Source organism: Medicago sativa, chromosome 5 (genome assembly GCF_051527215.1).
Source record: "Medicago sativa cultivar Bolivia chromosome 5, Bolivia_mono, whole genome shotgun sequence".
Taxonomy (NCBI): Eukaryota; Viridiplantae; Streptophyta; class Magnoliopsida; order Fabales; family Fabaceae; genus Medicago; species Medicago sativa.
Window position 1 is genome coordinate 51,960,101 of NC_140753.1, and position 24,386 is coordinate 51,984,486.

At 38.5% G+C, this 24,386-nt stretch overlaps 2 protein-coding genes and 1 long non-coding RNA gene across 3 annotated transcripts in view; 1 reads left to right on the plus strand and 2 right to left on the minus strand.

Annotated features, from left to right (window-relative positions):
- LOC146922864 (serine/threonine-protein kinase CTR1-like) overlaps positions 1-24,386 on the minus strand; it is a 68,631-nt gene that overhangs the window by 22,357 nt on the left and 21,888 nt on the right. The gene's annotated exons all lie outside the window — the stretch shown is intronic.
- On the minus strand, positions 3,445-5,493 carry LOC146922867 (uncharacterized). Its single transcript, XM_085711623.1, has 2 exons — positions 5,352-5,493; positions 3,445-4,779 (listed from the first exon to the last, which is right to left on the minus strand). The coding sequence occupies exon 2, from the start codon at positions 4,267-4,269 to the stop codon at positions 3,445-3,447; it is 825 nt and encodes a 274-aa protein (XP_085567749.1). The 5' UTR covers positions 4,270-4,779; positions 5,352-5,493.
- On the plus strand, positions 12,475-14,153 carry LOC146922868 (uncharacterized). The gene is made up of 2 exons (XR_015010876.1): positions 12,475-12,559; positions 13,964-14,153. It is a non-coding gene; the product is annotated as an uncharacterized LOC146922868 (long non-coding RNA).

Genomic DNA, 24,386 nt, shown 5'->3' on the forward strand with positions numbered 1-24,386 from the left:
AACGTTTTTTTTTTTGGAAATGAATCTAAAACTTTAGGTTAAACTAGCCTATATTTAAAGTGTTATAGGATGCTAACCAACTTCAAGTCAAACAAAATTGTTATTTTTTTAAAGTAACAAAATTGTTTTTGTTTTTAAGGAAATAAACAAGATTTTTTTTTTAAGGAAGGAAATAAACAAGATTGTTATTTGTTTTCATTTACTTATGTATATAAACTTTAAAAGACAATACAAACTTCATTTTTTCTTCCAAAAAGTTACTATGGTCTATGTTTCTTCCAAAAAATTATAGTGTCTTTGTTAAGGATAAAATATTAAGAGTGACAATTATTTCTTGGGTCATGTTAACATGTGCCCTAAGGGCACTGATGTAATTTCCTTTGTACATGTCATAAATCTATATATACGTTAGTATAGTATAGGATCGTTTCCACAGGGAGTTACGTTAATCATAAGCATTTTCACAATAGTTCACATTAAGGGTTTGGATATAAATTGTTTGTTTGTAAAACTATATTCCTACACGACATAAAAGTAAAAACGAGAGGAGATTGAACTATTTCGCTTGCGGTATAAGATAACAACCAAGCATAACAGCAGCAATCTCTCGATCGATTAACAGACTCTAGCTTTAAAACCAATATTATCACAATCATTTCTACAACATCCTTCGTGTCCAAAGCGAAATCGTTATTTCTAAGTTAGCGTTTAAACATTCGTGTCCAAATTCCTTAAACGATAACAAAGTCGATCGGATAACTTAATCGACCGTGTCCAGCCTGATTAAGTATTCGAAAGCATTAAGTTCTTGATTAAAAGCAATTATCAAATGTTTACAAGCTTGTCAAGAGTGTTATAACATAAGATAGATTGTTATTATAGTTCTAGATTTAAGAGTTTGTGTCCAAATCATCTTGAATCTCTTTGAAAGCATTAAACATAATAATAACAACAATATTGAATCATTAAGCTAGAACCTTATGTATTAAAAGATCAAAAGATTACATAATAGCTTGTTTAGTTACCTCAATACTACAAGAGTAGATAATAGCTACACATAGACATGTAAACTATGCAAGAGATGAAGGAAAGATGAAGATTCCATGTCAAGATCCTTAGTGTCCAAAGTGATCTTGAGTTGAATCTACTCCTCAACAACTTGCTTTGTGTTTCTCTCTTGAAATAGCTCTAACCTCTCTCTTAGAATGTATGAAAATATCTTAATAAAGCAGTGAATGCCCTAAAAGAGAGGTAAGAATGCTATTTATATGGGCCTGTGTTTTTGTACCTACGCTAATAGCGTCATTTACGCTAATAGCGTGGTATGTCGGCTTATAAACTGGCCAATGGGCTGTTGCCACGTTGGCCTTGCCCTGCTTCTACGCTTCAGCCACGCTAATGGCGTGGCTTTCTGGACTCTTTACGCTAATAGTGTGTCTCACGCTAATGGCGTGTTTCTTCATGGCCTGTTACGCTCCAGGTACGCTATTAGCGTATCTTTCGGGAGTGATTACGCTAATAGCGTAGCTTACGCTAATAGCGTGTTCTTCACAAGTGCTCCAGATTAACGCTCCAGGTGCGCCATTGGCGTACCTTTCTGACCTTGGGCTTTTCTTCCTCACGCTAATAGCGTAGGACATGCTAATGGCGTGGCTTCCTTGAATTTTGACTTTTCTTGCTCCTTGCTTGTATTTTCCTGCACAAAATGGGTAGAATAAGGCTCAAAAGCATAAATGACATATTAACACAATATTTGAAGTTTTCCATAGAGAATCTTGCAAAACAAGTCATTAAAATGCCTAAACTCCTATATGAAATATATCACTTTTAAACACTTATCAAACTCTCCCCAACTTGGCTTTTTGTTTGTCCTCAAACAAATCAATTGAAAAGGAAACTAACAAGGCTTTGGACAAGGTTTTCAACATGGTGTCAAACAATTCAAAACAAAAATAAACAAATGGTGATTCAAATATGATCGCGTGGACAAGCATGAAGTCCTCCGCTACTCTAGATTCAAACTAAGAATGCGAAAAATGTCCTAAGCACAAACTATACATCATAAACTTCAAGACATAAACATAACTATCCATGAACCACACCTAACACACTTCTTTAAAAGTATATGAAATACTATGATAACAATAAGTAAGGTAATGAACACACATCCAACAATCATGCTAACATCCTATTTAAGTTAGGTGTCCATCCAAATATCGTCTTAAAAAGCATAAAAGCATGGATCAAAAGGTCTTGAAAAGGTTATAACTTGGCCGGGCTACAAAAGAAATGTCATATGTGGGGCAATTGATCAGAAAGCCTATCAAAGAGGAACATTCTTTGTATCACAACTTGAAATCCAATATCTTCCCTACCAATAATTACAACCTTTGGTGATTATCAAACAAACCAATAACCTTGACAACTTATTCTATTTTTTTTCTTTTCCTTCTTTTTCTTTTCTTTTCTTTTTCAAATGTACAACTTTTTCTTTGATTCAATGTTGTCAGGTTATTTTAACAATTTCACCATAAACTTGACATATAATGCCTCCTTTTCTCCCCAACTTGAATACAACAAAACTCTAATTGAATGTTCTCCTATCCTAAGGCAAGGGACAAAGTACAAAGAGGTTAAGGGTTCAACAAATTAAAAATTATCAAAGTCCTTTCAGAAACAAGCATGAACTGGATTTATGAAAAATTTCAGACAAATTCACTAAGCATTGTGCTTATGAATATTGACAGTTCATGTTTGAGGACTTGATTCATTAGGCTCAGATTGGGGTATCAGATACTCGCTCTTCTCACAGGTAGGCTTTATGTGGTCAAGTAGGTTACTCTCAATTCAAAAAGTGCCTTGATCCTTTCCCTGTTTTCAAACAATTCAAAATGATTATCAGATTTAACATAACTAAAACAAGTTAGACGGTGATTATCGGTCTCCAACATATATACAACAGATTGAAGCTACCTCACATTTATGTTAAGTACTAAGTGGTTCAAAAATATTTATGTTTATGAAAAGAATTAAATGATACATATTTTGTGCAAAGTACAAGTTTCAAATTCTTATTAAAAACCTAGAATAACAGGAAACCAATACCTTGGCCTTACGCTTTCTCACAAGTAATATCATTATCACTCACCTGCTTTTGCTCAACATGGCTCCATGGAGCACTTTAAAATTTTTTGTTAATGAGCAATTTTCTTTTGAGAGACACAAGCAAGATGTAAACAAAAAAATTCATCCAAAGCATAAGTTAAAAACCAAAAAGCTAAGTTATTAAACCACAATAATATAAAGTACTAAAGTATCAGGCCGAGCACTAAAAACCACAATGCTCGAAGAGTACAAAAACAACCAAATTAAATAAGTTCCACATGAAATAAAGAAACATAAGTTCGAAAGCAAAAATAAAAACATCACTAAAAATCCATGATATCACTGATCATCCTCTCCATCATCATCCATATCCAGATCCACGTCCACATCCAAATCATCATCTTCACCTCCAGCATCAGCAGCATCAGCATCAGGTGTAGCCTCATCATCCATAGCATCTGCCACCCCCACATAAGGACATGGCCTGCCCTCAGGCCAGTGAACATAGCTCTGGTACTGGTCAGGTGTCATAACCGGGTAATCAGCATTCCCCGGATACATGTGAGCATTGTAGAGGTCCTGATGAATGCCCATGTTGCTCCTATAGATTGCCTCGTTCTGATCCATCAAGAAGCTGTTCTGGTCCCTCACATACTTGTTATGCATTTGTTGCTCCAGCATGAAAGTCTGAAAACCTGAAAAATCAAAGGAACCAGGGCCCTCAAATGGGCCACCCTCATCATCAGAAAAGTTGCTTTGAGAACATCGCTGCTCTCTCTTCTCCCAGGTGCGGATAGAAGTGTCAGTAATGGTCCCCTCAATGTCTTCATCAAAGGGTCCAGTAATGGCTACTCCATGGGCCTTAAGCAAGGCCATGATAAGTCCGGGATAGAATAGTGCAACCTTCTTAGCACCGGTGGCAACCTTCAACGCCACAGCCTTCAGCTCATTGGCTATTATGCGAGCAATATCAACCTTTACTTTCTTCATAATACACCAGATGAGTGGCAGGACAGCTTTTGGGGCATCGGATGTATGGGCTCGGGGTAAAGCATTGTGGACAAGAAATTGGAACACTAAGCAGGCCTTAGCATTCATCTCTTTTGTGAGAGCATGCCTGATCTCTCCCCTGTCATTCTTCACAAAGTACCTCCCCTTGTTCATGATATCCCGCTCAATTTGCTCATAGGTCCAGTTTCCTTGAGCATTTCTCTTAGCATAAGTACACAAAGGAGGGTCAGTTGGATCAGGTGAAGGTGCAAGGACTAAGGGATTGCCTAGGAATTCATTGATTGAATCCCTATCAAAAGGGATTTGCTTCCCTCTCACATATGAAGTCCAAGAAAAAGCATCAGCAAGGGTGGTGGGTGAGGCATCAGGTGTAGCATTGCAATAGAACTCCTTTACTAAATCAGTGTTAATCTCAGTTGTAGGATAAAAGAGTTTATGCCACTTACGATCAGTGAAAATGTAGAGGAGGTCACAATGTTCACCATCGGGGTGAATGTCAAAAGTTTTCTCGTGCCAGGTTTAGTATTGAGCCATCTTCTTAAACCTGGCAGAGTGGGCAGGGGTGGGAAAACGGTTTGGGGTTACAGGTGTAGCAGAGGTTGAGGCACCTTTGCCTCTAGCACGTTTGGTCCCGGTGATTTTGTCTTGGTTCTTAGGTGCCATCTGCAAAATAACCAGGAAATACCAACATATTGCATAGGAAATACTAGCACAAACTGGAATTTATCATTTAAAAACATCAAAAATTTTGAAAATCTGGGCAAGTATGAAGAACCACGCTAATAGCGCCTGCCACGCTAATAGCGAAAATTTCTGGAAAAATTTCGCTATTAGCGTAGATTTCGCTATTAGCGTATTTCTTCGTTCCTGCAATTTTCAAATTTTCAAAATCTTTGTTCCTGCAATTTCTCAGCACAAACCAGCAAATTTTAACCCTAAGTTTCATCCTATGTCTCTACAACACACTAGAATCTTGAAAAGGAATCAAAATCACAACAATTGCACACAAATCATTCAAACCCCTGTTTTATTGAAAAATTTACAAATGGGTCATAGATCCAAAACAGAATGTTTGTTGCATGTGGGTTATGATTCTTGTTCCTTTTCAAACTATAATCAAGGAAGAACAATCTCTACTCACAAATCAAAACTCTAACCCTAACCTAACCATTTAATCATGTCAAAATATGGATTTTTCTCAAATTTAAAACAAGGAAAGGATGAGAAGATCAAACCTGTTAATGCAGAGAGAAGCAACACAAATGCAAGATGGGATGATGCAAAATGAATGCTTGACTTGAATTGACCCAAAATGGAATGGGTTTGATTTCTAGGGTTAGTGAGTGGGAGAGAAGTTTTTGTGTGTGGTTATGAGAAAATGAACGAGTGAAACCGTAAAAAGGGAAAACTGAGGAGTTGTGGGAAGTTAAGGGGAGTTAATCCCCTGGGCCCACCAAAAAAAATTTCTCCCACGCCAAACTCACGCTATTAGCGTGGCTTTCTGGAGCTCCCACGCTAATAGCGAAAAATACGCTAATGGCGTGAGGCTTCAGGATCAGTTTCTCAAAATTGTTTCATTTTTACTTTCAATGCTTATGTAATACTACTATATGCGATAAACATAAAAAATACTTACAAAACTGGGTGTACCTCCCAGCAAGAGCTTGTTTTACGTCATGAGCTCGACGCATTTTGAAGAAATCATGGTTCGCCTAGTGAAATCGTCGACAAACACCGATCAATTTCACCACCGAAATAGGGTTTAAGCCTTTGCCCATTAACAGTCCAGTTGGCTTTTGTGACTGGGTCCTCAAGTTCAACAGCTCCATATGGTTTGACCTCTTTAACCATGAAAGGTCCGGACCACTTAGACTTCAATTTGCCCGGAAACAGTCTTAGTCTTGAATTGAAAAGTAACACCATTTGCCCTGGCATGAATTGTCTCAGAATGATCTTCTTGTCATGATACTTCTTGGTCCTTTCTTTGTAGAGCTTTGAACATTCATAAGCTTGATTTCGCAATTCTTCAAGCTCATGCATTTGAACTTTTCTTCTTTCACCGGCCTTCTCTTGATCAAAGTTTAGGAACTTCAATGCCCAAAATGCTTTATGTTCGAGCTAGACCGGTAAGTGACAAGATTTGCCATAGACCATTTGAAAAGGAGTGAGGCCTATAGGAGACTTGTATGCAGTCCTATATGCCCACAAAGCTTCATCAAGTTTAGCCGACCAATCCTTCCGAGATGTAGAGACCGTCTTCTCAAGTATTCGTTTGACCTCCCGGTTGGAAACTTCGGCTTGTCCATTCGTTTGCGGATGATACGGTGATGCTACTTTGTGCTTGACTCCATAATGATCTAGAGCTTTGGCAAGTTGTGCATTGCAAAAGTGTGACCCTCCATCACTAATAAGAACTCTTGGTGTACCAAATCGGGTGAAAATATTCTTTTTTAGGAACTTCACTACCATCTTGCTATCGGCTTTAGGCGATGCTACGGCTTCCACCCACTTTGAAACATAATCAACAGCTACCAAGATGTATGTAACACCCCATTTTTATTTAATTATTTTTAGTAGATGTGTGAGTATTTTTATATGAATTTATTTGTTAAATAGATGATTTTATGTGAAATATGTGTTTTGGGTGATTTTATGTGATATATGGTGTGATGCTATTTTATTATATGATTTATAGAGTTGTGTTTTATTTGAATGAATATTGTCTTATTATTTGTGGAAATAATAGGAGAAATAGAAATAGGTAGAAATAGTATTTATTTTAGTTAATGAGAATTAAGTAAATAATTATGAGAGTTTAGTGGGAGTTAAGTGAGAAAAGGAAAGAGTTATATTTTTGAGAGTAAAAGAAAGAAAAGTGAGAACATAAACATTTTCACGTACAATTGAGAAACAACTGGTTTTGGAGAGGAAGAGGAGAAGAACCAAGAGAGAGCTAGGAAGGAATCGATTGTTGTAGCTATTCGTTCATTTCTGCTGAATTAAGGTAAGGGTGGGATTCCTTTCAATAATCGTGATATATAATTTGAAAATTGATGAATTTGTTGTTCTTGGTTTCTAGGGTTTGAGAAGTTATGATAGATGATGAATTATGATGTAACTTGTTGTTGAATTGCATAATTATATGTTGTTTTGTTCCCTATGTTGTATACTAAACCTGTAAACATGTTTCTAAGACAATTTGGGTGATTAAGGGATCAAAGATGGGATTTTTGGGTGAAACTATGTTGAAATCGCACTTTTGAAAAGCTGTTTTTTTTTGACCTGGTACTGTCAAAAACGTGGCACGTTTTGGGCATCGTGGCACGATTTTAAAATGTCGAAAGTTGGGTTTTTCTGGTCGTAAAAACGTGGCACGTTTTCCAAAATCGTGACACGTTTTCTGCAAACTTTTTCCTCGATTGTTCAGTGATTTTCACCCGTTTCTGTGTTGAATTAGCTTTCAGTGTAAACATGAAAGTTGTAGATAATTAAGTTAGCTTTATAATGGCCTTGGTTTGGAGTGGACAAGATTTGTAGATTTTGAGTTATGATAAAAATAGTTTAGGTGGGTCTTCAGAAAATTTTAAGAAAACTTAGCATAACTAATCTCTAGTTAGTCCAAAAACTTATGGTTGGTTTTCCAACTTCAAACTTAAGTGTTAGGGATTTAGTTGAGGTGTTTTATGGATATTTGACTTATGTTCTATTGATCAAAACTTAATTGCTTTTGGGGGATGTTTTAGACTTTGAGATGAATGTAATTGATTTATATATATGCTATGTTGTTGATTTCCGTTGTTGACGTTGTTGTATCATCTAATGTCAAAGTTGGGGAGTGTGTCATAATTGTTTTAGGCACATATGTTGTTGTTGTAGTCGTTGTTGAAGTTGTATGTTGATATACACAAGTTGAGTCCATTTGCATACTCACATCTGTTGGGGGCTTATGCCCTGGAATGTTCATCATTCAACCCGTTGGGGGCTTATGCCCTGGGATGCTTTAACCATCCAAATCGTTGGGGGCTTATGCCCTGGAATGCTTAGCATTCAACGCGCGTAGATTGGTACCACCTGCATGATGCATTAGTTGTTGTTGTCGTAGCATTGTTGGGTTGTTGTTGTCGTTGTAGCATTGTCGAGTTGTTGTCGTTGTTGCATTGTCGAGTTGTCGGTGTCGTTGTGGATAATGTTGTTGTTGTCGTTGTTGCTGTACCTTGTTGCTGAAAATAATTATGTCGTTGTTTAGGTGTTTATTTAAATACATTATTAATGATGCCTGTTGTGATATGCTTTGTTGTTTTCATTAATTTGATGAATTATATATTATTATTATTATTATTGGATAAGTTTCTCACCCCTTCTGCGTATATGTTGCCTCGACCGTGGGTAATGTGCAGGTACTGATGACTTGTAGGTTTGGTCGGCTCAAGTGTCTAGGGCTCTGATACATACTAGGATGGGGAAATCGTTGCGAATGTCTTCTCATTCTTTTATGTATCATATTTTGAAAGGACCTCGTTGTTGGATTTATCATTGTTGAGGATAATGTCTATTACGTTGAGGCCTTTGTGCCAAGATTTTCATTGATGTTGAATTCGGTTGAAATTATATTTTTAAAGAATTATTCCGCTGCAGTTTAGTAAGATATTCTAAACATTGATTTTAAATAAATAGATATTTCCTATTTATGAAATTTTGAAAAGTAGTGTGACACTTCGTTGTGTGATTACTCTGATTATAATAATTAATATTACGTTGTTGGGAGAACGGGGTGTTACAATTGGTATCAGAGCAAGTCGGTCCGTCCGGCCAATTAGTAGAGTCGTGTCGAGCCTAGTAGTGTCGTGTGGCAATTTTGTATTGTCCTTGTTGTCCTGTTTGTTGTTTGTTGTGTAACCCTTAGTATGAACTGGTTGGAATACAACCATGTGCATATTAATTGTTTTTATCTACCAAGCAGCTGAAGCGGTTAGAGCATGATGGAAACTTAATGTTTTCCTTGATGGCGTATTTGTCTGTAGAGAGTCAGTCGATAATTGATAGATTGCCCGTGATGAATGAATTTCCTGAAGTTTTTCCTGGTGAGATTCCAGATGTACCACCAGAGAGGGAGGTTGAATTTTCGATCGATCTTGTGCCGGGTACGAAGCCTGTGTCGATGGCTCCTTACCGTATGTCAGCAGTTGAGTTAGCAGAGTTGAAGAAACAGTTAGAAGAATTGCTTGATAAGAAATTTATAAGACCGAGTGTCTCACCTTGGGGAGCGCCAGTATTGTTGGTGAAGAAGAAGGATGGTAGCATGAGATTGTGCATAGATTACCGTCAGCTTAATAAAGTGACGATAAAGAATAGGTATCCACTTCCGAGGATTGATGACTTGATGGATCAATTAGTGGGTGCACGTGTGTTTAGTAAAATTGATTTGAGGTCAGGTTACCATCAGATTAAGGTGAAGGATGAAGATATGCAGAAGACGGCCTTTAGGACACGGTATGGACACTATGAATATAAAGTGATGTCTTTCGGTGTTACTAATGCGCCGGGTGTGTTCATGGAGTATATGAACAGAATTTTTCATGCTTTTCTGGATAAGTTTGTTGTTGTATTTATTGATGATATTTTGATTTATTCTAAGAATGAAGAAGAGCATGCAGAACATTTAAAGACTGTCTTACAGGTGCTGAAAGAAAAGAAGTTGTATGCAAAACTGTCAAAGTGCGAGTTCTGGTTAAGTGAAGTAAGTTTCCTTGGCCATATTATTTCTGGTAGTGGTATTGCAGTGGATCCATCGAAGGTTGAAGCGGTATCGCAGTGGGAGACTCCTAAGTCAGTTACGGAGATTAGAAGTTTTCTTGGTTTGGCTGGTTATTACCGTAGATTTATCGAAGGATTTTCGAGGTTGGCACTTCCATTGACTCAGTTGACCTGTAAAGGTAAAGCTTTTGTGTGGGATGCTCAGTGTGAGAGTAATTTCAATGAGTTGAAGCGAAGATTGACGACGGCTCCAATTTTGATTTTGCCAGAGCCAGATAAACCTTTTGTTGTTTATTGTGATGCGTCCAAGTTGGGCTTGGGTGGTGTGCTGATGCAAGATGGTAAGGTAGTGGCTTATGCTTCTAGACAGTTGAGAATTCATGAGAAGAATTATCCTACACATGATTTAGAGTTGGCTGCTGTGGTTTTTGTGTTGAAAATTTGGAGACATTATTTATATGGTTCCAGATTTGAAGTGTTTAGTGATCATAAAAGTTTGAAATATTTATTTGATCAAAAGGAGTTGAATATGAGGCAGAGAAGGTGGCTAGAGTTGTTGAAAGATTATGAGTTTGGTTTGAATTATCATCCGGGTAAAGCTAATGTGGTTGCAGATGCCTTGAGTCGGAAGACGTTGCACATGTCGGCTATGATGGTGAAAGAATTTGAATTGCTGGAACAGTTTAGAGACTTAAGTCTTTTTTGTGAATTGGCACCTCAGAGTGTGCAGTTGGGAATGCTGAAAATTAATAACGATTTCTTGAAGAGTATCAAAGAAGCCCAGGAAGCTGATGTGAAATTTGTAGACTTGATGGCTGCTAGTAATCAGAATGCAGATGGTGATTTTCAGATTGATAATCAAGGAGTGTTGAGATTCCGAGGCAGGATTTGTATCCCTGATAATAATGAATTGAAAAAGTTGATTTTAGAAGAAAGTCACAGAAGTAGCTTGAGTATCCATCCGGTAGCTACAAAGATGTATCATGACTTGAAGAAACTGTTTTGGTGGTCTGGGATGAAGCGTGATGTCGCACAATTTGTATATGCTTGTTTGACTTGTCAGAAATCGAAAGTTGAACATCAGAAGCCTGCTGGTTTGTTGACGCCTTTAGATGTGCCTGAATGGAAATGGGATAGCATCTCCATGGATTTTGTGACTAGTTTACCAAACACTCAAAGAGGGCATGATGCCATTTGGGTTGTTGTCGATAGATTGACGAAGTCGGCACATTTTATTCCAATTAATATCACTTATTCGGTAGCTCAGTTGGCGGAGATTTATATTCATAATATTGTGAAGTTGCATGGTGTCCCGTCGAGTATTGTGTCGGATAGAGATCCGAGGTTCACTTCGAGATTTTGGAAGGGCTTGCAAGAAGCTTTGGGCTCTCAACTGAAGTTGAGTTCAGCGTATCATCCGCAAACAGATGGTCAGTCAGAAAGAACGATTCAATCATTAGAAGACTTGTTGAGGGTGTGTGTACTTGAGCAAGGTGGAGCTTGGGACAGTCACCTACCATTGATAGAGTTCACGTACAACAATAGTTACCATTCGAGTATTGGTATGGCACCTTTCGAAGCTTTATATGGTCGAAGGTGTAGGACTCCTTTATGTTGGTTTGAGTCGGGTGAAAGTATTGTGTTGGGACCGGAAATAGTTCAGCAGACTACAGAGAAGGTCAAGATGATAATAGAGCATATGAAAGAGTCGCAGAGTCGACAGAAGAGTTATCATGACAAGCGTAGGAAAGACCTTGAGTTTCAAGAGGGTGACCATGTGTTCTTGAGAGTCACTCCTATGACCGGTGTGGGTCGTGCATTGAAGTCCAAGAAGTTAACTCCAAAATTTATTGGTCCTTATCAAATATCTGAGAGAATTGGCACGGTGGCTTATAGAGTCGGGTTGCCACCACATCTTTCGAACTTGCATGATGTGTTTCATGTGTCGCAACTTCGGAAGTATGTAGCGGATCCTTCACATGTTATTCCTAGAGATGATGTGCAAGTTAGAGACAACCTTACGGTGGAGACTTTACCTTTGAGGATTGATGATCGCAAGGTGAAGACGTTGAGAGGCAAAGATATACCTCTAGTGAGAGTTGTTTGGGGAGGGGCAACTGGTGAAAGTCTTACTTGGGAGTTGGAGAGTAAGATGCATGAGTCATATCCTGAGTTGTTTGCTTGAGGTAATATTTCGAGGACGAAATTCTATAAGTTGGGGAGAGTTGTAACACCCCATTTTTATTTAATTATTTTTAGTAGATGTGTGAGTATTTTTATATGAATTTATTTTTTAAATAGATGATTTTATGTGAAATATGTGTTTTGGGTGATTTTATGTGATATATGGTGTGATGCTATTTTATTATATGATTTATAGAGTTGTGTTTTATTTGAATGAATATTGTCTTATTATTTGTGGAAATAATAGGAGAAATAGAAATAGGTAGAAATAGTATTTATTTTAGTTAATGAGAATTAAGTAAATAATTATGAGAGTTTAGTGGGAGTTAAGTGAGAAAAGGAAAGAGTTATATTTTTGAGAGTAAAAGAAAGAAAAGTGAGAACATAAACATTTTCACGTACAATTGAGAAAAAACTGGTTTTGGAGAGGAAGAGGAGAAGAACCAAGAGAGAGCTAGGAAGGAATCGATTGTTGTAGCTATTCGTTCATTTTTGCTGAATTAAGGTAAGGGTGGGATTCCTTTCAATAATCGTGATATATAATTTGAAAATTGATGAATTTGTTGTTCTTGGTTTCTAGGGTTTGAGAAGTTATGATAGATGATGAATTATGATGAAACTTGTTGTTGAATTGCATAATTATATGTTGTTTTGTTCCCTATGTTGTATACTAAACCTGTAAACATGTTTCTAAGACAATTTGGGTGATTAAGGGATCAAAGATGGGATTTTTGGGTGAAACTATGTTGAAATCGCACTTTTGAAAAGCTGTTTTTTTTGACTTGGTACTGTCAAAAACGTGGCACGTTTTGGGCATCGTGGCACGATTTTAAAATGTCGAAAGTTGGGTTTTTCTGGTCGTAAAAACGTGGCACGTTTTCTGCAAACTTTTTCCTCGATTGTTCACTGATTTTCACCCGTTTCTGTGTTGAATTAGCTTTCAGTGTAAACATGAAAGTTGTAGATAATTAAGTTAGCTTTATAATGGCCTTGGTTTGGAGTGGAAAAGATTTGTAGATTTTGAGTTATGATAAAAATAGTTCAGGTGGGTCTTCAGAAAATTTTAAGAAAACTTAGCATAACTAATCTCTAGTTAGTCCAAAAACTTATGGTTGGTTTTCCAACTTCAAACTTAAGTGTTAGGGATTTAGTTGAGGTGTTTTATGGATATTTGACTTATGTTCTATTGATCAAAACTTAATTGCTTTTGGGGGATGTTTTAGACTTTGAGATGAATGTAATTGATTTATATATATGCTATGTTATTGATTTCCGTTGTTGACGTTGTTGTATCATCTAATGTCAAAGTTGGGGAGTGTGTCATAATTGTTTTAGGCACATATGTTGTTGTTGTAGTCGCTGTTGAAGTTGTATGTTGATATACACAAGTTGAGTCCATTTGCATACTCACATCTGTTGGGGGCTTATGCCCTGGAATGTTCATCATTCAACCCGTTGGGGGCTTATGCCCTGGAATGTTTATCATTCACCTGTTGGGGGCTTATGCCCTGAGATGCTTTAACCATCCAAATCGTTGGGGGCTTATGCCCTGGAATGCTTAGCATTCAACGCGCGTAGATTGGTACCACCTGCATGATGCATTAGTTGTTGTTGTCGTAGCATTGTTGGGTTGTTGTTGTCGTTGTAGCATTGTCGAGTTGTTGTCGTTGTTGCATTGTCGAGTTGTCGGTGTCGTTGTGGATAATGTTGTTGTTGTCGTTGTTGCTGTACCTTGTTGCTGAAAATAATTATGTCGTTGTTTAGGTGTTTATTTAAATACATTATTAATGATGCCTGTTGTGATATGCTTTGTTGTTTTCATTAATTTGATGAATTATATATTATTATTATTGGATAAGTTTCTCACCCCTTCTGCGTATATGTTGCCTCGACCGTGGGTAATGTGCAGGTACTGATGACTTGTAGGTTTGGTCGGCTCAAGTGTCTAGGGCTCTGATACATACTAGGATGGGGAAATCGTTGCGAATGTCTTCTCATTCTTTTATGTATCATATTTTGAAAGGACCTCGTTGTTGGATTTATCATTGTTGAGGATAATGTCTATTACGTTGAGGCCTTTGTGCCAAGATTTTCATTGATGTTGAATTCGGTTGAAATTATATTTTTAAAGAATTATTCCGCTGCAGTTTAGTAAGATATTCTAAACATTGATTTTAAATAAATAGATATTTCCTATTTATGAAATTTTGAAAAGTAGTGTGACACTCCGTTGTGTGATTACTCTGATTATAATAATTAATATTACGTTGTTGGGAGAACGGGGCGGTACAATGTACTCATTTGAATATGATGAAGGAAAAGGGCCAACAAAATCTATACCCCAACAATCAAACACTTCCACTTCAAGGATGAGTTGTAGAGGCATCTCATTTCTCTTTGACATTGATCCGGTTCTTTGGCATTCATCACAATGCTTGCAATGTAAATTGGCATCTTTGAATAGAGTTGGCCAATAGAACCCGGATTGAAGTACCTTTGCGGCTGTTCTCTCCCCGTTGAAGTGACCTCCATAGGGTGAATTATGACATTGCCATAGGATCTTCTTTGCCTCTTCATCATCCACACACCTACGCAAGAGATTGTCCGCTCCAATTTTGAACAAGTAAGGCTCATCCCACACATAGTGGTTAACATCATGGAGGAACTTCTTGCGTTGTTGCCATTCAAAATCTTCCGGAATGAACCCGGTTGCTTTGTAGTTCACCATGTCGGCAAACCACGGTCTCACATTGATTGCAAGCAACCTTTCATCGGGAAATTCTTCACGAACTTCCGTTTCATTCTTGGTTACCTCATTGTTTGTCAACCTTGAAAGGTGATCAGCTACAAGATTCTCCGTGCCTTTCTTATCTTTGATCTCTAAGTCAAACTCTTGAAGCAACAACATCCAACGGATGAGCCTTGGCTTTGAGTCGGACTTAGTAAGGAGATACTTGATAGCTGCATGGTCAGTATAAACAACAATTTTGGAACCTACAAGGTAAGAACGAAATTTCTCCATTGCATAAACTATTGCAAGTAACTCTTTTTCAGTTGTGGCATAATTGATTTGTGCCTCATTTAAAACCTTACTTGCATAGTGAATAGCATGAAAAATTTTGTCCTTACGTTGACCCAAGACCGCACCAACAGCATAATCACTTGCATCACACATTAATTCAAAATTTAAATTCCAATTAGGAGCAATGATTATTGGTGCAGTGGTCAATCTTTCTTTCAAAGTTTCAAATGCTAAAAGACATTCATTATCAAAAATAAAAGACTTATCTTTGTTGAGCAAGTTGCTCATAGGCTTTGCTATCTTTGAGAAGTCTTCAATGAATCTCCGGTAAAATCTGGCATGACCAAGAAAACTCCGAACACCTTTGACATTCACCGATGGTGGAAGCTTTCCAATAACATCGACCTTTGCTTGGTCTACCTCAATACCCTTAGCAGAAATCTTATGACCAAGGACAATACCCTCGGTAACCATGAAGTGACATTTCTCCCAATTGAGCACCAAGCTAGTTTCAATACACCGCTTCAGTACGGTATCCAAGCTATTCAAACACATATCAAATGACGAACCGAAAACTGAGAAATCATCCATGAACACCTCCATGCATTTACCAATAAAGTTGGAGAAGATTGCTTGAACACACCGTTGAAAAGTTGCGGGTGCATTACACAAACCAAATGGCATTCTTCGATAAGCAAAAATACCAAAGGGGCAAGTGAAAGCCGTCTTCTCGTGATCATCTGGGTTCACGGCGATTTGATTGTAACCGGAGTAACCATCTAAGAAGCAATAAAAGGATTGACCGGAGAGTCTTTCAAGCATTTGATCCATGAAGGGCAAGGGGAAGTGATCCTTCCTTGTTGCTTGATTGAGTCTTCTATAATCTATACACATCCTCCATCCGGTGACGGTTCTAGTTGGGATCAACTCATCTTTATCATTAGTGATCACCGTCATTCCTCCTTTCTTGGGAACTACTTGAACCGGGCTTACCCAAGCACTATCCGAGATAGGATAGATCATACAGGCTTCAAGCAACTTCACTACTTCCTTTCGCACCACCTCTTTCATGTTTGGATTTAAGCGGCGCTGTGGTTGTGCTACCGGCTTGTAGTTTTCTTCCATCATAATCTTGTGCATACAATAAGATGGACTTATCCCTTTCAAGTCGGATAACTTCCACCCTATCGCTTCCTTGTTGGCCTTGAGGACCTCTACCAATTTTGTTTCTTCATTGATGGACAAGGAGCTACTAATGATCACCGGTTTTGTACCATCTTTCTCAAGAAAAACATATTTCAAATTAGATGGTAAAACATTCAATTCTACCTTGGTGTCATCAACTTTTGCTTCTTCCTTAGATTCTTCTTTCAAATCTTCCAGTATGGCTTGATTAGGAAGAATCTCCTTCAAAGAATCTAGCTCCTTCAAACACTCTTCAAAAGCTCTTGCTTCGTCTTCATCAATAGCATTGAGTGCGTCCACCAAAGCACTCTCAAGGGGTGTTCTATTGTGCAATTGCTTCCGAGTAGTCAAGATGACTTCTTCGGTTGCATCCATTTTGAAACATGCACCCTTGTCTTTTGAGTACTTCAAGGCTTCCCGGATGTTGAAAGTAACCTCTTCATCATTTACCTTGACCTTCATGATATTATCATCAAGATCAATCATCATCCGAGCCGTTTGCATGAAATTCCTTCCCATTAAGATAGGCACATCCTCATCTTCTTCGACATCCATAACCACAAAGTCAGCCGGAAAAGTAAATTTGTCCACTTTTACAAGAACATCTTCGGCCATACCTAGTGGTTTTGCAAAGGATTTGTCGGCCAATTGCAACATCATCCTAGTCCGCTTTATACAAAGGTCACCAACTCTTTTGGCAACGGACAAAGGCATGAGATTTATGCTTGATCCAAGATCAAGTAGTGCTTTACCTACATGTGTTGTGCCAATAGCTACCGGTAGAGTGACTCTTCCCGGATCTTGCTCTTTCTTAGGCAACGTTCTTTGAATAATAGCACTACAATTGGCATCAATTTGGATCGTCTCTTCATCATTGACTCTTCTTTTCTTGGAAAGGATATCTTTCATGAATTTCGCATAGACCGGCATTTGCTCCAAGGCTTCTGAGAATGGTATATCAATTTGCAACTTCTTGAAGAGTTCAAGAAACCTTGCGTATTGCCGCTCTTTGTCTTTCTTCGATGGAGCATGTGGGTATGGTAAACGTTGAGCCACCACTTGCTTCTCAACTTCTTGTTTCTTCCCTTTATCTTTCCCCACATCTTTCTTCTTCCTCTCCATCTCCTCTTGTTCCACTAGTTCTCTTTTTTGATTTTTTTTCTTTTTCAACTAATTCTTCTTTATTCTTTATATACACTTCCTTCTCTGTCTCTACAACATCCTCCTCGAACTTCTCTTTGTCCTCCTCATTGACAACTTCATCATTCTTCTCTTCAACAACAATATCTTCACCTACCCCTTTACCTACTACTCTACCACTCCTTGTAGCAATAGCTTTTGACTGCTATGCTTTGTGATGCTCCTTAGGATTTGGTTGAGTGTTAGCGGTGAAAGTTCCCACTTGCGGAGGACCTTGAGCCATTTGTTGTGCTAACTGACCAACTTGCGTTTCAAGGCCTTTGATGGACGCGTCGGTATTTTTCTGGTTAGCCATGGACATTTGCATGAATTGCTTCAAAGTTTCTTCGGTGCTTTGGGAATTGTTAGGTTGTTGAGGGTTATTTTGTGGTGGAAATTGGTATTGATTATTGAATGGTTGTTGGAATTGAGGGTAAGGTTGTTGGTAGAAGTTTGATTGTGGATATTGGTAGTTATTGTTGTAAGGTGCTCTCCATGGTCTTTGAAAGTTTTGATTGGCCGGATATCTTCCTTGAAAGTTGGAAGTACCCGGATTTTGGGATTGTTGTGAGGTTCCGGCTTATTGTGGTTGGTTAGGTCTTTGTTGGTTTCCCACATAGTTGACCTCTTCCTCTTCAAAAGAACCGGGTGCGGGACAATAGCCGGTGGGATGATCCCCCGTACAAAGTCCACAAGTATTGACTTGAGCGGTTCCTCCTTCTTGCTTGAGAGATTCAAGAATTTGTTTTGGCATAGCTCTCATCTCCTTTTGCATAGCTTCTATTTGTTGAGTGAGAAGCTTATTTTGAGCCAAAACCGCATCATTTGCTTCTAGTTCAAGGATACCGGCTTTCCTTTGTTGAAGATTCCGGTTGTGAGAAGATTTTCTTGTGTTGAGAGCCATTTGATTAATGATTTTGACAGCATCAACTGGATTTTTCATAGCAATAGAACCTCCAGCACTTGCATCTAGCATCGTCTTGGACATGTCTTGAAGCCCTTGATGAAAAAGATATAGTTGCATTTGGCTATCAAAACCATGCTTTGGACAATTCCTTAGCAATGATTTATAGCGCTCCCAAGCTTCACAAAGAGACTCACTTTGGCCTTGAGCAAAAGTTATAATTGAAGTTTTTGCCTCAAGATGCCTATCCTTCGGAAAGAATCTTTCTTGAAACGCTTTCTCTAGCTCAGCCCAGTTTTCCATCAAAGAAGTTGGTTGATCAATATACCACTCCTTTGCCTTCCCGATCAAAGAATGAGGAAACAATTTCACAAACATACCCTCTTCCTCATCTTCCTTCAAACCAAGTGTCCCGGCGATACCATAGAAGTTGGTTAAATGTCTATATGGATCCTCATGATCCATACCGGTAAACTAGTTATGAGTTATCAAGTTTATCAACCCCGACTTCAGCTCAATTGATTTGGCATTTTGATTTCCAAGATTAGCTAGCCTCCTCGGACTAACCCACATTGGTAGAGCATCATTTTCACCTTCATTAGCCATGACTACTTCTGGTTCATGTAACGCCCGTCTTAATTATTTACTTAATTTAATGAGGATTTATATATTTATTTATATATATATTTATATGATTTAAGAATTTAAATAGTTTGCATGATTTATAGATAAATTATGTGATTTTCTAGAATGACGTGAAGTATATTGATGTTGTGAAGTTGTTATGTTGGTGTGACTTATTTTATTATTAAATAAAATAAGATATGATAAATAAAATAAAAATATTAAAGATTGGGCTGCGTGGTGAGATGAGAAATTAGTAGTGAGAAGAGTAAAAGGAGAGATAAATAGACAGACATAAGTTAGGAAAAGTAGTACGTACGTTTTTGGAGAAAAAGGGATAAAAGTCAGAAAGAGAGAAGAACCAAAGGAGGGTTGCGATTCTGCTATTATCAGGTAAGGGTGAGACTAATTTTCAATATTATTAAGGGTATAATTCTATAGGATGAATTTAGCATGATTAGGTTAAGTTTTGGTGAGAATTGAGAATTAGGTTTAGGATCAATTTTGACGAATGAATCAAGAACAGATGTTAGATTGATGCAAAATTAGTGTACAGACCTTAGATATGACTTAAGATGATAATTAGATGCTATTTGGATGAAGGAATCATGAGTATAGGTGAAAAGTTGTGATTTTTAGGTTTCTGGCCGTACTGACATTCATCGCTCGCATCTGCGAGCAAGAACACTCGCAACGGCGAGCTAGAACCCAGAGCTCGCATCTGCGAGCAATGCAACTCGCAACTGCGAGTGACCTGTAAGCTCGCAACTGCGAGCAGAATAACTCGCCACTGCGAGTAAGGACTTAGGAACCCAGAATGCACGCTTTGCTCGCCATTGCGAGCAGAGTTACTCGCCACTGCGAGTTAGGCTGTTAGTCGCCCAAAATTGTCCCGATGCGATCCCTTCGCACGTGTAGTCTTGAGTTGACCTCAGAATTAAGTAAGAGAGCTGTTTAGGATGTTTTAATAGACCCTGCAGTCTGTTCAGGTGACTGAAATTAGAAGTGTGGTTGCATGAATGTTATAATGATGCTTTATGGTATTTATGTTGATGTAATTCATACCTTAGATGATGTTAACGCATTCAAATGTTATTAAATGTTGTATCTTGCTGCTGTTCCCTGCTTTTGACTGTTAGTGTCTTGAAGTTGCATGAGTCGGTCTATGTTGTAGAATTCAAGGAGTGGTCCATGATTATGAGTCGTATGAGTTGTTTATGTTGTAGTCTAAGTTGTTGGAAGTTGAGTTCATTGCATACTCATTAAAGTTGGGGGCTTTAGGCCGGCAGCCATTGTGCTCATTAAAGTTGGGGGCTTTAGGCCCGGCAGCCATTGTGCTCATTAAAGTTGGGGGCTTTAGGCCCGGCAGCCATTGTGCTCATTAAAGTTGGGGGCATTAGGCCCGGCAGCCTTTGTGCTCACACGTTGAAGAGCCTACTATGCTCATTTTGTTGTTGAATGGTACCACATGCATTTGCATATCAAGAAGTTTCATGTTGTTTAAGTTGTCAAGTTGTTGTTGAGTTGATAGAGTTGCATGGTCAAAGATGAGTTGTGTTGTCAAGTTGTTGTTGAGTTGATAGAGTTGCATGGTCAAAGATGAGTTGTGTCGTCAAATTGAGTGTTAAGATGATTATGATTTGCGATGAAAATTAGTAATGGTATTTGATGGTTGTATTTGTTATGAAATGAAAAATATGCTAATTGTTAATTGTTGATATGTTATTAATGTTTAAGTTGTTAAATGCATTTTATTAGATTATATGCTTAATGTATTGATTATGAAATCTCACCCCTTCTGCGTATATGTTGCCTCGACCGTGGGTAATGTGCAGGTAATAAAGATTAGAGGCGTTCGTGAGTGGACTCCTCACTTGGTGTTTAGGTGCTCTGATACGTAACGGGATGGGGGCTTGCTTTTACTGCTATTCCTTACGTGTCTCTTTTATGAACTAATTTATGAGATTTTCCAATAAGGCTTGCGTGCCAAGACTTTAAAATGTTGAACTATTTTCTGCTGCAACAGTTTAAGATTTTTCATGATGTTGAATTTGAAGGATAATTATTATTATCTGTTTTGAGATGTTAAAGTAGTGTGTAGCATTCCGTTATGAATTAAATACTCTGATTTTAAATGAAATTTTATGTTGGGAAAACGGGGTGTTACAATTGGTAACAGAGCAGGTCGGTCCGTCCGGCCAAGTAGTGAGTCGAGTTGTGTCTTTAGGAGTTGGAATACCACTATTATGATATTCTAAATGTTGTGTGTTGTGCAGAGAAGAGACCTGGAGGCTGCGAATCTTATTTGCTATAAGAGGACTAGAATGGCTGGAAGAAATGATGCTGCGATTGCTGCTGCTTTGGAAGCTGTAGCCCAAGCTGTGGGACAACATCCAAATGCTGGTGCTGGTGCAAATGCTGATGTGAGAATGTTGGAGACCTTTCTGAGAAATCATCCTCCTACCTTCAAAGGAAGGTACGACCCTGATGGAGCACAGACGTGGCTCAAGGAGGTTGAGAGAATTTTCAAAGTTATGCAATGTACTGATGATCAGAAGGTGCGTTTTGGAACGCATATGCTGGCTGAGGAAGCTGATGACTGGTGGGTGAGCCTCCAACCTACACTAGAGCAGGATGATGCAGTTATTACTTGGGCTGTGTTTAAGAGAGAGTTCCTCAACAGATATTTTCCTGAGGATGTTCGCGGAAGAAAAGAGATCGAGTTCCTTGAGCTGAAGCAAGGAAACATGTCGGTGACAGAGTATGCAGCAAAGTTTGTGGAGCTGGCTCAGTTCTACCCACACTACACTGGGGACAATGCTGAGTTCTCTAAGTGTATCAAGTTCGAGAATGGTTTGCGTGCTGATATTAAGCGAGCCATTGGTTACCAACAGATCCGTGACTTTTCTGCTTTGGTGAGCAGATGCAGAATCTATGAAGATGACAGCAAAGCTCATTATAAGATTATGAGTGAGAAGAGGGGTAAGGGCCAACAAAGTCGCCCAAAGCCTTACAGTGCTCCTGCTGACAAAGGAAAAGGAAGAGCTAATGATGAGAGGAGGTCAAATAAGAAGGATGCTGGTGCTGAGGTTGTTTGTTACACTTGTGGCGAGAAAGGCCATAAGAGTAATGCTTGGACTAAGGATATTAAACGGTGCTTTCGTTGTGGCAGTAAAGGACATACACTTGCAGAGTGTAAGCATGCGGACATTGTGTGTTTTAACTGCAAAGAAGAGGGTCATATTGGGTCTCAGTGTACGAATCCGAAGAAGACTCAGACTAGAGGGAAGGTGTTTGCTTTGACTGGTACTCAGACTGAAAATGAGGATCGTTTGATCAGAGGTACTTGTTATATTAACAATACTCCTTTAGTTGCTATTATTGATACTGGTGCTACACATTGTTTTGTTGCTTTTGATTGTGCTTCTAAGTTGGGTCTTGCTGTGTCTGATATGAGTGGAGAAATGGTCGTCGAAACTCCAGCTAAGGGTTCGGTGACTACTTCTCTTGTTTGTTTACGATGTCCTTTGTCTATGTTTGATCGTGATTTTGAGATTGATTTAGTTTGTCTGCCTCTGAGTGGAATGGATGTAATTCTCGGTATGAACTGGTTAGAGTACAACCATGTTCTCATTAATTGTTTTAGTAAGTCGGTGCGTTTCTCTTCTGCTGAAGAGGAAAGTGGAGCAGAATTTTTGTCTACTAAGCAGCTGAAGCAATTAGAACGCGATGGGATCTTGATGTTTTCCTTGATGGCATCCTTATCTTTGGAGAATCAAGCAGTGATTGATAAGTTGCAGGTGGTGTGTGATTTTCCTGAAGTTTTCCCTGATGAAATCCCTGATGTACCACCGGAGAGAGAAGTTGAATTTTCTATTGACCTTGTTCCGGGAACGAAGCCTGTGTCTATGACACCTTATCGTATGTCAGCCTCTGAGTTGGCTGAGTTGAAGAAACAGTTGGAGGAATTGCTAGATAAGAAGTTCATTAGACCGAGTGTTTCACCTTGGGGAGCGCCGGTATTGTTGGTTAAGAAGAAAGATGGAAGTATGAGGTTGTGCATTGATTATCGACAACTGAATAAAGTAATTATAAAGAATAGATATCCACTTCCTAGAATTGATGATTTGATGGACCAGCTGGTGGGTGCACGTGTGTTCAGCAAGATTGATTTAAGGTCGGGTTATCATCAGATTAAAGTAAAAGATGAAGACATGCAGAAGACGGCCTTTAGGACGCAATATGGTCATTATGAATATAAGGTGATGCCTTTTGGTGTGAGTAATGCGCCTGGCGTGTTTATGGAGTATATGAATCGCATTTTCCATGCATTTTTGGATCGCTTTGTGGTTGTGTTCATCGATGATATTTTGATTTACTCTAAGACAGAAGAAGAACATGCAGAACATTTGAAAATCGTTTTGCAAGTGCTGAAAGAGAAGAAGTTGTATGCTAAATTGTCTAAGTGTGAATTCTGGTTGAACGAGGTAAGTTTTCTGGGCCATGTTATTTTTGGTAGTGGTATTGCAGTCGATCCATCTAAAGTTGAAGCAGTATCACAATGGGAGACTCCTAAGTCAGTTACAGAGATTAGAAGCTTTTTGGGTTTGGCAGGATACTATCGAAGATTTATAGAAGGATTTTCTAAGTTGGCACTTCCGTTAACTCAGTTGACGTGTAAAAGTAAAACCTTTGTGTGGGATGTTCATTGTGAGAACAGTTTTAATGAATTGAAGAAGCGTTTGACGACGGCTCCAGTTTTGATTTTGCCAAAACCTGATGAACCTTTTGCGGTGTATTGTGATGCGTCCAAATTGGGTTTAGGCGGTGTGCTTATGCAAGATGGTAAAGTTGTTGCTTATGCATCAAGACAGTTGAGAACTCATGAACGAAACTATCCTACTCATGACCTTGAATTAGCTGCAGTCGTATTTGTCCTTAAGATTTGGAGACACTACTTGTATGGTTCGAGATTCGAGGTGTTTAGTGATCACAAGAGCTTGAAGTATTTGTTTGATCAGAAAGAATTGAATATGCGACAGCGACGGTGGCTCGAATTGTTGAAGGATTATGACTTTAGTTTGAATTACCATCCAGGTAAAGCTAATGTTGTTGCGGATGCCTTAAGTAGGAAGAGTTTACATATGTCTGCTATGATGGTGAAGGAATTTGAATTACTTGAACAGTTTAGAGATATGAGCTTAGTTTGTGAAATGTCGTCTCGGAGCGTTAAGTTAGGAATGCTGAAAATTGATAACGATTTCTTGAAAAGTATTAGAGATGCACAGAAGGTTGATGTTAAGTTTGTGGACTTGTTGGTTGCTAGTAATCAAACTGAAGATGGTGACTTTAAAGTCGATGATCAAGGTGTGTTGAGGTTCCGAGGTAGGATTTGTATTCCAGACAATGATGAGATAA